General features: G+C 37.6%; 1 protein-coding gene across 2 annotated transcripts in view; it reads right to left on the bottom strand.

The window, feature by feature from the left end:
• Nucleotides 1–9,219: 9,219 nt before the first annotated feature.
• The window catches only part of CDH6 (cadherin 6), a 140,491-nt gene continuing 132,553 nt past the window's right edge, over nucleotides 9,220–17,157 (bottom strand). For both annotated transcript variants that reach the window (XM_050793819.1, XM_050793820.1), the window contains exon 12: nucleotides 9,220–15,213. In XM_050793819.1, the coding sequence (XP_050649776.1) occupies nucleotides 14,723–15,213 (491 nt within the window). In that variant the 3' untranslated portion in view covers nucleotides 9,220–14,722. The remainder of the gene's footprint in view (nucleotides 15,214–17,157) is intronic.

Raw genomic sequence — 17,157 nt, 5'->3', positions numbered from 1 at the left:
CCAAAAGACATATTATATATTACTCACTGATAACCAGGGAGAATTTTAAGGACACTCTTGTATGGAGAATGTAGACCTAGGCAAATTTGATTGTGAACAGAAGACCCCAAGAACTGATGCTTTACAAAATTTCCAAGTGAAACAAGATAAGTCTGACTTGCTTAAAGAGGTCCTCTCTTTCCTAAAATAATAATACAGATTTAAATCAAAAGGTGTTGATGCAAAGCAACACTGGGATCTCATGATTAGAAGAGTGGATTTTGAACATATTGCAACCTACTCATTCTCTAAGAACCCCTGATAAGTAAGCAGGAATAATCAGATAGGTTGTCTAAGAGAAGCATTTATAGGCTTTTTCTGTGAAGAAACATGATCTTCCAAACTGAACTAGATTGTCAAGAGGCTGAATTTTTAACATTGTCGAATATGTCTCTGAATTGTTCTATAAAAATACATTATTACTATTTCCCTACATTTTTTATGTAGCTTAGAAGTTTAATGGAAAGGTGAATGGCTTTATATCTCATTACATCTTTCACATTTTTGGAGAAAAGGAGATGATTCAAGTCTTAATCACATTAGGATAGAGATAAGGGCTACTACAAATTCATGGTCTTGAACACCAACTTGGTCCTTAATACTATCTGGAAAGCCTTCTCTTTCTCAGTCATCTCTTTTCTTCTCCATAGGGGTAACTATGCCTGCTTCTCCACAGAAACACCAAAACTTCCTGACTCCAAATCTATCATCTTAGAGGATGTGTAGCTTACATCCTCTCCAGCACACTTCCTTTCACCGCTTCTTAACTGCCAGAGAGTTGGAAAAGCTCACTGACTTCTCACCCTTACCCACAGCAACTTGGCTGAGGCCCTGTCATCTCCCACTGAAATTGCTATAGCCAAAGTCTTCAGTTACCTCCATTCTTTACGTCCATTGGAAACTTTTCAGTCCTTAGCGTGGTTGACCTCTGGGCTAACTCTCCGTCTTTATTATAACTCTTTTCTAAAGTTGGAAACACCAAGTCTCCCTGCATTTCTTCTAATTCTTGAGTAAATATTTCTCAGTCTGCATAGCAAGTCCTTCTGGTTTTGTTTATTCCTTAAATATGGGTGTTCTGGTAAGTTTTGTCTTTTCCCTCTTCCCTTCATGCCCTAAGGACTCTCCCTGCACAATCTCATCCATTCCTTTGCCTGAAATTATCATCCCTATGTTGCTGATTCTCAAAGCTACATCTACATTCCAAATTGGCTACCATAAACTTCAAATCTATGTATTAAACTGCTGCTTGACTTTCTTGAATGTTGCATAAATATCTCAAACTTAGCATGCTCAAATTGAACACATTATCTTTCCCTCAAGTATTTTCTTTTTCCTAGACCTTCTGTATAATAACATCACAAGCTACATAAATGCTCACTCCAGAAACATGCAGGGATGGTCCACAATGTAGTCAAACCGCAAACTCATTTAAAATCTCTTGTGAATCCATGAATGTAAAACTCAAATTGCTGTTACCACTGTGCTAGTACTGGCCATTCTCATCTCTTGTTTCAATTACTGCACTTGCCTCTTATGTCTCTAAAAGTTTAAATGATGAAAGGATAAATGAATGGCAACTTACCTAGAAGAATGGAGAAACTGAGGCCTAACTGCTAGCACAGGGATGGGAATCCAATAAGCAGCAAGTTGATTCATAATGCAAAACTCAGACAAGGTCAGGAATCAGAGATGCCAAGTACCTCTGATTGCCAGGATGTGGAGTGCGGCTGAAACAGATTGACTACAAATCTGTATAACGAGCAGTTAGATCTCAGATCCTCTTCCCCACCCTGCACAGCTGGATGACTTTATTCACCATTCTTTCCCCATCCCAGCAGAAGGTAGGAGATTTACTCTCCAGAAAAGCAGAATCAAAAGAGGACCCACATGCAGGAACATGAGGCAGCTGTGAGCATGGGAAAGAACTGCACTCCAAAGGCAGATTAAGTGAAAAATCCATATTTTGAACATTGGGATCCCCTGTAAAGCTCTCTGAGTACCGGTAGCCAGAATTATACCCTTAGAAAGGAGATTGAAGGAATCTTCTAGGGGAAACCGACGGATCCAAAACAAAAGATTTACAAAGGCTGGCAACTGGGTGTCCCAATGAAACCATCAGTTTTCTTCAATCACTCCGTGGTGAGGCCTGCCAGCTGACATATAGCACTTCTAATTAGCTTTTTGGTACCTCACTATTAACTATGAAAAGACAGCTAAAGATCACCAGACAGCTGAGGAAGGCTTCTCATCTAGAATACAGACTAAAGCAAACAGAGAAAAGACACTCAGGAAACAAACAAATAAAAAACAAACAGACCCCCCCCCCCCAAAAAAAAAAACAGATAAGCAGCAGGGAGAAGAAAACATTAAACCATTTTTATGACTTCAAAGAGATGGAGTGATATTGCAAACAAAAACAAATAAAAACCAAGCTGAGATTCCCTTACATGGTTGAGAGGAATTTAAGGATCATGTCAGGAAGTTTATGTCTGAATTATGACAGGTTTATAGAAAAGTCAGCAATTAAAAAAAAGAGGCAGTTAATTTCAGGAAAAAATAAAGTTGAACAAGAAAGTGAAATTATAGTGCAGTAAAAGGCTCAACTGTGGACAATATTTACATAGGAGTCATAATAGAAACTTCGAATGTTGAACAGTTGTGCTATAACTACATTGGAATGATGAAGGAAGAGTGAGTGAGTGTGAGAGTGTGTGTGTGTGTGTGTGAGCGCATATTTGAGAGAGAGGCAGGCAGTGGAGGGGGAGGGGGGAGTTGTTGGGAATATCATAGTCTAAATCCTTACTCTCCATAGTGAGAAGTCAGTAGACAACAGTCAAAACTATAAATCCAGAACTAGTAGTGTTAAGTTGAACCATCTAAAATTGTTGATTATTAACCCCTTTTCACCTACAAAAATGGTAGTTTCTAACGACTGCTGTTATTTAGAAACATGAATGTCAATACTAGAAGAGCTATCTGGAAGAGGTGAAGCGGGTATCTGTGGGTAACAAATTGGAAGTGGAGTGGAAAGTTTTTGCCATAAACTTTGAAGAACTATTTGGCATTTTAAACAATATATGAATTTAATAAAGTTAATAAAAAATGAGTAAGTGTCTTACTTCCAAATCACCTAAGTGAAAAGACCCAATGTTACCAGGAGAAATGATTAATAGCAGTAATTGATCTAATTGTGACCCCTTTTTCTCCTTTAGATTTTCACCTTTTAAAAAATGACTATTAGGAGAGCTTACTCTGGAAGACAAAAATAGTCTGTTCTAATAGCCTGTTTAGAACTTTAATTGAAAATTTGGTTGCATCTTCCTCCAATTAAGCTAATTGAAGTGGAATTCTGATTGGGCCCTATGAGAGAGGAGTTCCCCAGCTGAGGCTCATAGAGTAACAGCTGACTCTAAAGAGAGAAAAATAGAAGCAAATGCTTAGGAAGACTGGTGAATCAACTCTAGAGGGATTTCAATCTACTTATTGACTGACATATGCAGGGAAAGTAGCCAGAAAAGTTCTGAAAAAAAAAATGTGGGGTTGTGGGAAGCTTCATCTGAGGTTTTAAATAAATGCGTCTGAACTACTCCTGGTGTTTTAATTAGAAACCTGCAACCTTTTCCAGAAAGGGCACCTGTTTTAATCCCTTTATTATTTACAAGACAAGCCCATGCCTTGCACCCAACAGGTACAGGAAAGTTGTAAAGTATATGCAAATATTAAAATATTAAATATTTAAATGAATAAATACATTTTAAATACAATATAAAATATTAAAATATTAAAAATATTAGAACTTCCCTCCTCATCCCTTAGGAATGCCTAAGGCCTGTGGAGTGCATAAAATGGCCCCGATTATTTCTGGAGTTGGACTGGGGAATTTGTGCTTTAGAGAAGCGTTCTGGTGATTTTGTTATAGGTTCTCGTGCTCTTTGGAGGCCCAGCTCAGGTCTAATGCCCAAACCAATCTGTCCCTCAGCCTTTTCCCACTTGATAGCTATCATTTGTATAATTTTATTTGGCCAAATTCTTTTAAGGTAAATGTATGCCTTTGGACCCTGTTCTCACGCTGCCAATAAAGACATACCCACAGACTGGGTAATTAATAAAGGAAAAAGGTTGAATTGACTCACAGTTCAGCACGGCTGGGGAGGCCTCACGAAACTTATAATTACGGTGGAAGGGGAAGCAAACAAGTCCTCCTTTACGTGGTGGCAGCAAGAACTGCAGCGTGAAGGTGATGGGGGGGAAAGTGCCTTATAAAACCATCAGATCTCGTGAGAACTCATTATCACGAGACCAGCATGGAGGTAACTGCCCCCATGATTCAATTACCTCCCACCCGGTCCCTCCCACCACATGTGGGGAATATGGCAACCACTACTCAAGATGAGATTGGGGCGTGGACACAGTCAAACCATATCAGACAAAAGGGAGCTGAACAACCTGTATTTAACACATTTATTGTTTTCGGTACAAATTACTTACTAAATATATATTTAATTGTGATTTAACTTTTGTAACTTTGTAGGATTTTTACGTAAATGTATTCTTAAATAAAAAAATACTTTGTCATTTTTTTCTTGATTTATGATAAAGACAGAATATATGTTTCTTTTTTTTTCTTTTCTTTTCTTTTTTTTTTTTTGAGACGGAGTCTCGCTCTGTCGCCCAGGCTGGAGTGCAGTGGCGCGATCTCGGCTCACTGCAAGCTCCGCCTCCCGGGTTCACGCCATTCTCCTGCCTCAGCCTCCCGAGTAGCTGGGACTACAGGCGCCACCATACCCGGCTAATTTTTTTGTATTTTTAGTAGAGACGGGGTTTCACTGTGTTAGCCAGGATGGTCTCAATCTCCTGTCCTCGTGATCCACCTGCCTCGGCCTCCCAAAGTGCTGGGATTATAGGCGTGAGCCACCGTGCCCGTCCAAGACGAATATATTTTTCACATAAAGTAGATAAAGTACTTATCACATAAGAGATGTTCAAAAATTTTAGAAAACGAGCTCAATCATTAATATACTATTTAATATATTTTAATACTATAACTGAATACGTTTAATGATGCTTGAGGTAGTAAAACATAAGAAGACATTGTCATAAATTAGCATTAAATTGGAAATAGAGGCATTCTGAGATAACTCTCAGCTTTTTCTGAATCTCTGCCAAAACCGTAAGTCAGAAAAGAATCATGTGTCTTTCTTACGCTTTTGATCCTGACCTGAGAATAAGAAAAAAATGGCAATAACATAAACAAATTTCTGATCAATAAACTTCTGTCTTCTCATTTGGTAATGGGTGAGAGGACAGACAGGGAGGGTTAAGAGAGAGAATTACCATATTTTTTTCCAGAACCTATCTCCTCCTTCTAGCTCTCTTAGCAGATTAGCTGTAAGCTTTGACTATGTCTCTTCTTCCAAGTTTCAACCCTTGACATCACCTTAGTCCCTTAGAACTTACCTGTAATATCAGTGACAATTGTGGAAAGAAACCCTATGTGACTAAAGTTGAGTTTCTGCTCCTCAGAGGCACCAAGGTTTAACACAGAAATTAAGTTCAGTTACAGAAAAATTAGGCAAGTATGTGTCTTCTAGTTTGGAAACAAAGATTTGTAGCTGCTTTTCTGCCACCCAGACTCCCACCTACCTGAGCAGCTGGGTTTTTTGGGGATTACTGGGGAGAAGAAGTGGATTCTATGACTGCTCAGGGACAGAGCAAGGCTCCCTTCCTCCCCTACAACTACTCCTTCAGTCAGAGTCTAAATCACCTAAGGAGAGACAGGGAGTCCTAATTCCTCTCCTTTTCTCTCTCCTTTCACAGAGCTTTCCCACCCTACAGAGGCGCACTACAATCTGATATTTGCAGTTTCAACAGTGTCCAGCTTGTTCTTATGAAAGCAATTAGAGCTTTTGTAGTCTTGGGTGGAATTTTATGTGTCTGGGGATATTCTTCCTTAGGAATACTGCTCTGTTTTTATAATAGGAATCAGCTAGGTAATTGGGGTTAATAGTAGAAGTTTGCTCTTCAGGCTCTTTTTTCTTCACAGAGGCTTTGGGCTGATCTTATGGAGAGGAATATCTTTGAGGCTGCAGCCATCAGCAGTGTCCAATATCATCTGAATCTGTATAAAGGAAAAAAAGCATCCTTTTTTCTCCCAATAAATATTCTCACAAATGGGTAGGATTGGACTATGCATTCAAAGGGAAAAATGTGGGGCTTGATGGCAGATCGCAGAGTCTGAGTTAAAAGGAGTTTAATTCGAATTCCTGTGATGGGGACCTAAAGGCAAATGACCCCACTTTCTTTGTGAATGTTAGAACCTATTGTACAGAGCTTTCATGAGAGTTATATTAAGTAATATAGATATAGTTATTCTAAAGTGCTGTATAAAAGTAAGGCATTATTATCAGGCAGCTAAGCAAAGTGAAAAGCTTTAATAAAACCTATCCTTTACTGACTATAAGGAGGCTTTTTAAAAAACCAGTGTGCAAACATGACATTATTCGCCGTTAAAAGTTAAGGTTTGGGGACCAAATGGCCCAGGAAGTAATAAGATGATCTAATATGTCAAGGAAGACATTTTAAGAAACGAGTAAGTATATTGTAGAGAGAGGTAGGAGACAATCCACTTCTTTTGAAGAGCTGTATCTATTCATAGCATATTTGGAAAAGTACTGAATTCAGGAAAATGAAACTTAGAAAGGTACTCTAAAAAATCAGGATGTAATTCAGTACAAAATGTTTAGTCAGGTGAATTAAGATTAATGACAGGATATGAAACCATGGCAGTCCTTGATGGAAGAGAGTGCACAAAATAGTGTGTGTCCTGTTTAACTCTGAATCCCTATCACCTTGATCTGTGCCTGGCTCAGAGTAGGTTCTCAAATGATTTTTGGTAGAATGAATATAAAAGTTCAGGAGTATCGCTGAAGGGAGATGTCTCAACCAAGCTGAAATTAATGCCTGAATTGTGCAAAGAGATACCTACTTCATGGTTCAGATTTATTATCAAGATGTATGCCACGGCTTTTTAGCTTCTTCAATTATTCCAAACTTTTGGCAATCACAAGACCAGAATGCTCTTTGCAAATGTTGGTGGTGAGTGGTCAACGAAACTTAGAATGAAAGAAAACAAATTTTTTACCCTCAAAACGTCATCTCTTAGGGTTGGGATGGCACATAGGTCACATTACGCTGCCATTGGTGGCTGCTTGGGGTCTTCTGTTTAGGGATTCTAGGGTTATATCTAGGCGATCCATGAAAAAATGTCAATTGATTGGCAATGTCTGCCAGGGGCATTGGAGTCAGGGATGGTGGACAAACACCTCTTAAAATGGTTTCTAACTTGAAGGTTGAATTTGTGAACGACTTCCTGCCTTCTCCCTTAATAACACCCTCATGATTATTATGGAATGTAGTTTATTATGGTGACTGAAATTGGAGGGAATTTGTGAAAGATATTGCAAGATTGACAGGGTGGATCTGAGGCTATATGTGGCACAAGCTCTTAGTGCTCAGTGGATACACCTGTGCTTGTCTACATTTCCCTGCCTCTTCCTAGTTAGTTTGGGGCCATGTGACTGAATTCTCCTTGTCAGGGTCACCTTGCAGGCAGTGTGCTCCAGAGGGCATTGCTACCGGGGGAGAAAGATCTACAAACTCCCTGAATTTCACAAGCGTGAGGAACACACTTTATAGAGATGTTGGATTTTGTCTGCTGCCACCGCCAGGTTAATTACCCTCATATATAATTTTTATGGGAAGTGGTTTGTTCAGGTAATGGGAAAAAGCTTACTCTATCTAAATGTTTGCAGGACTGAGACCTCACATTGCACTCCCTGTCTGCCTTACCATTAGGTAAGGGAAGTTTTCTAGAATCCTGCAGACATCATTTGTTCTGTCGTCGCCTCAGGGGTACCATAACCCTAGGGGTGTTGTGGAGTTGGGGCCAGGGTGGGGTAGTGTGGGGAGGGACTTGGCTGTGGAGCACTGTGCATACTACTGGACAATGTACATGTTCTTCAAAAAGTGTATTTCTAATTGCATCATTCCCTTCTGTGGGTTTCTGTTTCTGACTAAGTTAACTTTAAATGGCAAAACAAAAACAAAAACAAAAGCAAAAGCAAAACAACAAATGTCATTTTCTTTGGCATTCGTGATCCTTGTGTTCTGATGTCATGTGATGTTTCCAAGACTAGTCCCTTTCAAGGACGTCAGCGGAGACCAGTGACATGGCTTAAAATCTCTTTTCTCTTTCCCCTGTTATTCTTTTTGATTTCTTATCTCACTTTATCTCAATCCTACTGATTCCTAAGCCTCCCCCACACCCCTCTACCTGGGCAGAAACAGTTTCTCTCTCCTAAGGACACTTTCATCAGTATCTCTCATGAGATGTCTCCACAGCACCTTCTAGTGTGTATTGTGGTGATGAGCCTATCATATTTCTTTCTCCCAGACCACAAGCTTCTGGAGAGGAAGCAAAGTACACCAATCTGACTTACTGTCAAATATTTGACGGCACACAGTGGAGCGCCTAATACATATGGAACAAATGAATAAATGAAAATCTTCTTTGCAAAGCTATGAATTCTCACAGTTAAAAAAAATTATGAAATGGCCCCTGTAGAAATAGAAGGCAGCTTAAAAAAGAGCATGCATGTAAAATATTACAGCTGTAAATATGCTAAAAACATTTTATTTACTCATAGTATCAGAATGCTGGAAGAGTTTTATTTTTATGTTCCTCAGATCTGACTGCTGTTTCATCTTTTTTTTTTTTTTTTTAATCAGAGACCCAGAGACAATTGTTTTTATGGGAGTGAAATAATGGATGGAGATTTGGGAGGGGCAAAAATATAGAACTGTCCTTTTTTTTTTTTTTTTAAATCTAAAGCAATTACCATGAAGATAAACAGCTTTCTTCTCAATAAAGCAATTCCATAAATAATAGTAGAATTCTTGATGTCCCCGCAGTAAGAAGTGTGCAGGGCAGTGCCAATGATATATATTGCTGGCTGGGAAAAACTATTGTTTACAAGCTAATTATTGTACAATAAGTCAGCTTTTGTTAGCTCTCTGAGAGGTTAAAACAGCAGGTTCAGAAAGATAAAGTATGTCAGCATGTATATTTAAAAAATCTGTAATTACAAACAATGGTTTGAGAGAATTGAAAAAAAAAACAAGTTAGAAAAAAACCAGTTTATTAAGTAATATCATATAAATAACTTGTTACAAAAATTGATTTGCAAAAGGCATATTTACTCTTTGTGAGAAATCAGTTTTTAAATTGCATTCTTTTGAAATTTATAAGTCGAAGAAAACAAAACAAAATAAAAGAAGCCATTTCAAGGAATGCGTATTTGCCATTTGACTGCAACAAAAGGCCTGGCCACACTGAGCTAAAAGTTAATACTCCATTCTTCTAACACAGAAAGCTTTCTCAGGTAAACTGCGAGGTTATGAGAATCCCCCTAACTAGAAATGTTGATGGGAACTGAGCATTGCTTGCTTTTGTTAGGTGTTCTTGTTGCCAAAGACATGAACGATACTAAGAAAACGACAAGAGCTGAGCATTCCCGCCAGTAAATCTTCAAGGGTGGCATCCGTTTCAATTTATACTTGGAAGTATTTTTAATTAAAAACAATCAATACCAAAACGCTTTTATTTTCTGGGTTTAAAAATCACAAATCACAGTGGGAGAATGCCAAATTGCTTTAGCCTGGTACTACTGAAGACGCACATAGCATTTATTATAAGGCCTACTCTTATGCAGTTCACTCTCAAAGCAATGAAAATAATCTTAAACCAAACAGTACAGTGGGTTTGAAGCGTTCCTACGTTTCTTTCAAGGAGATCAGTTTTACATTTGCTGCACAGCACTCCCCCCGAATGCCTAGTAATTCTATACATTTGATTCTTTAATAAACACTAAACTAATAGATCATAGAAAACTAAAAGCTTAGAGAAGGTGCCTCCAGACATATTTACATGAATAGCGTAGACTCACAAGAAAGACCAAGATCTCATTAGCGTGGAATGCTTTTTGCACAAAGCTGGGTCCATGCCTCATTTGTCAAATTAACTCCATTTGAGGAGAAATTTGAGTTTGTGGTTCATGGGTTTTTGAAAATAAATGGAATTAAGCAACTTGTAAAAGCTCTTTTGAAATTAATCTAATAACCCAGTAGCTCCTCGGGTAAGTGCCTCAGTCCTGTCTGAAATACAGCGGGTAAGAGCCTTTGTTTCCATTTGACCTCTTTTCAACACTTTCATCTGCCGGCTCTGTTGGGCTAATGTTTCCCCCAAATAAAAATGAAAATGCACCATAAATAAGGTATTACAAAAAGGGGAGTAGATTAAAGATTGTCTCAGCAATGCTTAAATTAAATTGACGATGCAGAGACCGTAAACTTCTGGCTTTAAAAATGAGCTATTTCTTTATTAACTTTTAACAAGTGTATGAGTCAATGTATTTTCTTTCTAAGAGGGTATTGCTCTCCACATTAAATATGGTCGGGGTCTGATATTTTTAGTAGAGAATTATCCCTTTAGAAAATTATTCCATAAAGATGCCATAGGGAGATTAAAAATGTTGTGACCGTAAGAGCTACTGAACGTTTAAGGAGACCATAGTATAATTCTATATTCTCTGGAAAAGGAAGCTGCTTGTTTGAGCTTAGGAAATAGCTCATTTTCCTGAAGATTCACATGCCAAGTGTTAATTTTTCTACGCTTATAATCTGATAAGGAAGGTTGTGGTGTTAATTTAAACACAGTAGACTGCTTGGATTTTGAGTCCCCTTTTATAATGTCACAATTCAAACAAGATTTCATCTTGATAAAACATAAAAATTAAGATTACACTAAAATGATCCTTGTTAGAGGATACATTTCAAAATAGTGGGGGAATCATGACTTTTTAGAGCCTTTTTCCAGAGTAATTACACTGCTTCAAAACTAGTTATTAGGATAAAATAATTTATTTGGCGGTCTGTTCCTGGTGAAAATGAATTTAGCTGATAAGGATGAGTACCTGATGTAAATATTTATCAGGAATATTGCACCCAGGAATCAACTTTGATCTTTCTTTTCAACTGCATACTTTTTATGGTGCTTGAGTATACAGAATTGTCCAAGTCATAGTTTACACACCATTATCCCCAATGGGATATCTATTACCAGGCAAAGCATTTGATGTGAAATATTGTTCAGCCAATCAGGACATTGAAAATCTATGTACGTAAAAGTGAAAGTAATGGAAACATTCTAAAGTTAATTTGGATTCATAAAATTTGGATGCCTCTAAGATACAGATTCAATTTTTAAGTACTTTCTGCACAACTTTTTGGGAGCTGAAAATAAAAACTAAACCACATGTTAAACTGAGTTAAAATTAAATGGGCAGGTTTTGTTCCATCTGAAAAGGGAGTAATTTCATTGCTGAACATCCCTTTCTGGACCCAAACTGTAAAGGCAGGAAAGTGCTGAAAGAAACATCTATTTACTGTGCCCAGATTCCCTCTCTTGTGGTTCTATGGAATAATATTTGCTTCTTTCCCGTTTGGTTTATTTATTTATTTGGGCACGACTGTTTTTTAGACCTTTCAGAAGAAAGTGGCCAGGAAGTGAAGGGGCTTTAAACAATGGCTTAATGTTTTTTTAAAATTCAGCTTATTCTAGGGAACATCTTAGTAGTTTAAAGGAACTCTTGCTTTTGAATAGAGGGTAAAAATATATCATCAGAAAGCTCTCAATGTCCTTGAAACAACCCACAAAAGCAATCTGGTTATGTTTAATGAATTTTCGTTTCTCAGTGATTGAAACAAATATTAAAATTTTACTTCTTCCCACTCTCCTTCCATCTTTCCCATCACCAACATCTAAAATTAGGAAACAGACAATGAAAAAACTGAGCTGAAAATTATTTTTTTCTCCAGTAATCTTTCATGTTGCCTGGGACATAGCAATTAAAAAAAAAAAAAACCTGCGCATGCACTGATGTTTGACCTGATACTCAGGTGAGGTGGGAAGGAAGTGAGATGAAGCTGGAGAATGATGGAACTATGGCTCTTATTGGTTCCACAATGTCAAAGAATCTGAATTATAGGAAAATGTCACTCCAACTTGATACTTACAATATCCTGGTACTAAATATTTAGCCCCAGTCTCAAATTATCCAATTTCCTATAAATTTACTTCATCATCAGCTTTTGTGATAAGAGATTAAAGTTATTTCCATAAGTAGTCACATTAACCTGTTCTTGGTATGCTGTGTCATCTTCAGGGAGGGATAAAAGACCTTGCCAATTACATCTCAGATATTCCACTATAGAACTACTTCCTTTCACTTATTAGGAGAACGCAGACCTTACCCTTAAACATTGGAAATTGCTAGTGTCAATCCTCAACTTCAGATGATACCTTTCTTTTTACAGGACTATCTTCCTTGATTCAATTTGTTACATGACATGAAACATAAGGATAGAGACCTCTTTAATTTTACAGTAAATCGTGTGATTAAGGTGCTGTTCTATTGCTATGAATAACTAGCTTCTAACTTTACTAAGTTTTTTTCAACACTTACCTGTGACTATGATACATATCAATTCATTAGAGTGAAGACCTCACATAGCCTTTTGTTTGCATTAGCGCGCGCGTGTGCGCACGTGCGTGTGTGTATGAAGAACTAGAAAAAAAAAAAACCCTGAAAGTAGGAAATAGCTCAAGCATGAAATACTTGTTACTATATAGGGCAGTCCATTATAAAATTGGAAACCATTCAGAAGATACAAGGAATAATATGGTTGTACAAAATTTTCACTCTAATCAGGTAACCCAAAATACTACATTTCTCTTCTTTTAAAGTTTCCATCTTTACTTCTTGGGTAATATGCCTATTTAAAACTTAACTAAACAACAGTGTGTTTCCAAACAGAAAATATGTACTGATATGACAACATCCCCAAATGGAAATGACACTAAAATTATTCATAGAAAATTAATATTAATTGAAAATAAATCCCTAAGACTAATAAGTGAAGTCAGCATATTCTTAAGTGTATATATATACAGAGCCTGTCTTTTAGGTTTTCGAAACAAGGATGTTTTCATTATAGTACATTGGAATTTCTGATGACTGCACAAGGTAAGATTCTAATGATAAATGCCATTAGAACAGCCATGTGAAATAAACGATTTGAATCTGCCAGAAGGATTAGTTCAGTTCAATTGGGTCCTCTGGATAATAACTGACTATGAGGCTAATTGCATAATTAGAGAAATAATAGATTGGATGGATTTTACATTACTTTTCTGTCATAGTTTGAGACCATTACTTTATCATTAGTTCAAAGTCAAGGATGGCAGGGTGGTCATGAAAGCAAAGTTAAAAACAATGAAAAAAATTACTGCTTTTGAAAATCAACTATCATTTTAATTACAATCTTAAACACTTTTGTTTAAGGGAATCCAATTTTCCCTTTGCAAAGGTCTTCCAAACATGGAATATGTAGGTTTTCATCATAATCTCAATGTTGTTTATCCAAATGTATCAAGTTATATAAATATGTAGAGGTTTCCAGATGTCAAGGGCAGGGTATTAGGTTCAAGTGTGGCTGGCTCTAACCTCTCCACTGAACTCCTAGAGTGAGATTTAAGTTTTATTTAATCTAACTTTACTAATTCAACTTAGTCGTGTAAGAAGGATATGAAGAATCTGAATTATTGTACTTCACACTGCTACTTTCATGTACAGTATAGTGGAATGATACTGACAACTATAGACAAGAAGTTAAAATTTGTCTCAGGAAAATTCTTTCAAGAATTTTTAGACAATTTTGGCGTTAGCCTACTGATAGCTGAAAGAATTTCAAGTGACCCGTGATACATGTGGTGGCCAAAACTTTTAATGTATGCTAAAATATATTTCCTTTGTTAACATTATTAGCTATTTCCCTCCCCCTTTATATGGTACAAAGGCAAACTTTCGCATGTCTAGTCTAGGATATAACAAACTATGAGTTAGTGGAAGGAATGAAGTCGTACTAGGTTTGTGGTTGTTTTTGGATGTTACCGTTTAATTTGCTTCTATTCTTTAAGAGTAATGAGCATTTTAACATATGGGTGGATTTGAGGTTTTGAATAGTAGTTGATGCCAGAGAAAGTTCTTGAAGAACAAATAGGATGGGCGAGTGTTATTTTAAATTCTTTGTGACACAAATAAACACCCCTATGTAGTTTATCTCCTTGTGAGCCCATATGCCCTCATTTCTTTTACTGTGATGGTATTTTTATCTGTAAAGCACAGTCCTTTATCCATTAGCCTGTGAAATGTACAGTTAGGGCAGTTGGCTGACCTGACATGGAGTGTAGTAAAACACCAGGCCAGCGGAAGTGGGCACATTGCCCTGAGAACAAGTGGATATACTGTTCCCTGTCCTCCCCTCCGGCACCTGCCTGTTGGGCTGACTTGGTTAACTGGATGCACTAAAAAATAAAAATTGGCCCCTTGGAAGCTCATAAAAGCGTACTAGAAAAAAGTCTCTAACATTGGATCCACAGGGACTGCAGCCATTGGCTTTTGGAACGGGTAGAACAGAGAACCCTTCACGGAGTAGTGGATAAATATAAAGAAATAGCCACTTCACATATTTCAGTGTCGTATTGGAAAATGAAAAAGGCAACAGATTAGGAGTCTTTGTCACTGTCCACTCCTCCATACATATCTGCAAGCTTTTTGAATCGAGGTCCCCAGTCACTAAGGTAATCATAGTCTTGATCTCCATCCGTGGTCACTGACTCCAGCGAGCTCAGGGAATCCGCCACGGAGCCAGTGCCTTCATAGGCGTAAGTGGCCAAGGAGTCGTATGGCGGGGCAGTGGGATCCGTGTCATTTTCCTTTAACCTTTGGTTAATGAAATCTCTGACATCGGTGTTGTCGCGAGCTGTTGGAGTCCGTCGGGGTAGAAAAAGGGCTTCAGGCACAATGTCCCTTCGTAATTTGTTGTCCTCTATGGCTTCAGGATTCCTCAGCGTGCCGATATCAAAAGCCTGGGTGTCCTCCTCTCCACCACCTTCGTCGTTGTAACTGACAATGTTATCTCTGATGTCCTCTTTGGAAATGATCAAAGGCTCTTTTTTTCGCTGCCGCCTCAGAGCTGCAAACAGCACCACTGTCACTGGAAGCAGAAAACAAAACAGAAAGGGAAGGGAAAGTTAATTTGCTGCCCAATTAATGTCAGGAAGAAACACCGTGCTCAAATGTGAAGTTTTAAAAGTTCTCTAGAAAACGCAGACTCAACTTTTATTTCTTTAAGGATGCACTTGCCTCCATCCATGATCAAACCGGGACCCATAAAACGGAGTAAATATTTGAAAGAAGGTTATAATTTAGGTAGAGGATAAAACACCATCACATTTTGGCAGTAGTTCCTTTTTACTTTGAAATGGCAAACTGGTTTCAAGGTAAGGAAAAAAAATGATAAAAAAAAGAAGCTCGGCCTCAGTGAAAGTACTGCAATCAGGGTGCAAATTATGCTGAACACCTAAAATGCTCTGAAACTGGTTACAAGGATAAGACTGGCACCTTTGGGAATGTGTTGAAGGGTTTACATAACTCCACATCTGAAATAACTTTTGCGCTATGCCTTTTTTTTTTTCCCTAAGAAAAGTGTAAAATTAGTTTAAAACCCAAAGTAGACATTGAATATTTGCATACCTTTCCTACATATAAAGCAATATTATTCCAGAAAATACCTGGAGAGACCCAGATATAATTCAGAAACCCATTTTGGATTTTGAGATTGGCTAATTTGAAGGAAGCAGGTAAGAATCCACATGCCATATTATTTCTGACTGAGCTAAATGAAATAAACACATGTAAGTGAGATTTTTTATTTTTTATTTTTCAAAGGTTCATGTTCTATAAGTTTGTTACTCGGGACGTTCATTCTTTTGATTTTTCCCTCCTAACTCAAATTAGAGGCAAAGCAAGAATTGTGTTTAAATAGCTCCTGATCTTTCTTCACAGCTGGCTGGGTGGAACACAGCTGGCTACTTGTAGAGAGACACATCTATCTACAAATGGACAGATGGGTGAAAAAATAAAAACACAGTAAAAGCTTAGGGAGAAAACAGCCATCTAGGTCAAAAAGTGCATTGTTAAACTGGGTTTGTGCAGAGGAGTGTATTACAGGAAGTCACAGTAGTGTCTCTTTACTATTTCATCCACAACAAGGCCCAATTTTTATGAGCCACGAAAACTGAGTTACTGCCATAAGAATTACAGAATAATGTATTTTCAATGAGTGTACATAACTACCTGTATAAGAATAGATGTAGGCACACCCATGTATCTACATATTAAAATTTCGTTAGTATTAATAATAATTGGTTACCAACTGAGAGCTTTCTATGTGCTAAGCACTGTACTAAGTGCTTAACATACTGAATCTCATTTAATTATCATAATAGCCCTACAAGTAGATACCATCATTAAAATCCCATTTTACATAAGAGGAAATTGAAGTTTAAAGTTGTTACATGTACATGCAGTTCAAATCCAGGCTGGTCCGACTAAAAAGCCTGCACTCATAATTGCCATGTTTTGAAGCAGGTCTGGAGTATAGACTATTTCCAAAGAAAATGTAACTTTGCCCCTTTCAAGTGTGTGGTTTTGTAGTTGTACACACCCTCTTTTGCTGCCAGAAAGTATCTTGATGCCTTGTTTGATGCACCCATTCAGGGTATTTATTCATTCATGCATTTGATAATATTTATGTAGTGCCTACTCTGTACCAGGTACGGTTCTAGGCACTGAATGAGTGGGTAGGGTGGGGGACAGTTGGATGGAAACAAAATAAACAATATGTATAATAAATAAGGAAATTGTTAGAAGGTGATAAGTGCAATATGAACATGAAAAAGCAGAGCAGAACAAGGTGGAGAAAAATACTTCTGTATATATTTGAGGAGCCCATATGAACATACAGCACAGTTTTTTGTTTTTTTTTTTTTTTTTTAAATGGAGTCTTACTCTGTCATCCAGGCTGTAGTGCAGTGACACGATCTCAGATCACTACAACCTCCGCTTCCCAGGTTCAAGCAATTCTCCTGCCTCAACC

This window comes from Macaca thibetana, chromosome 6, assembly GCF_024542745.1.
Source record: "Macaca thibetana thibetana isolate TM-01 chromosome 6, ASM2454274v1, whole genome shotgun sequence".
Lineage (NCBI taxonomy): Eukaryota > Metazoa > Chordata > Mammalia > Primates > Cercopithecidae > Macaca > Macaca thibetana.
Note: the sequence above shows the minus strand (reverse complement) of the source record. Positions and strands in the feature narration are given on the sequence as shown.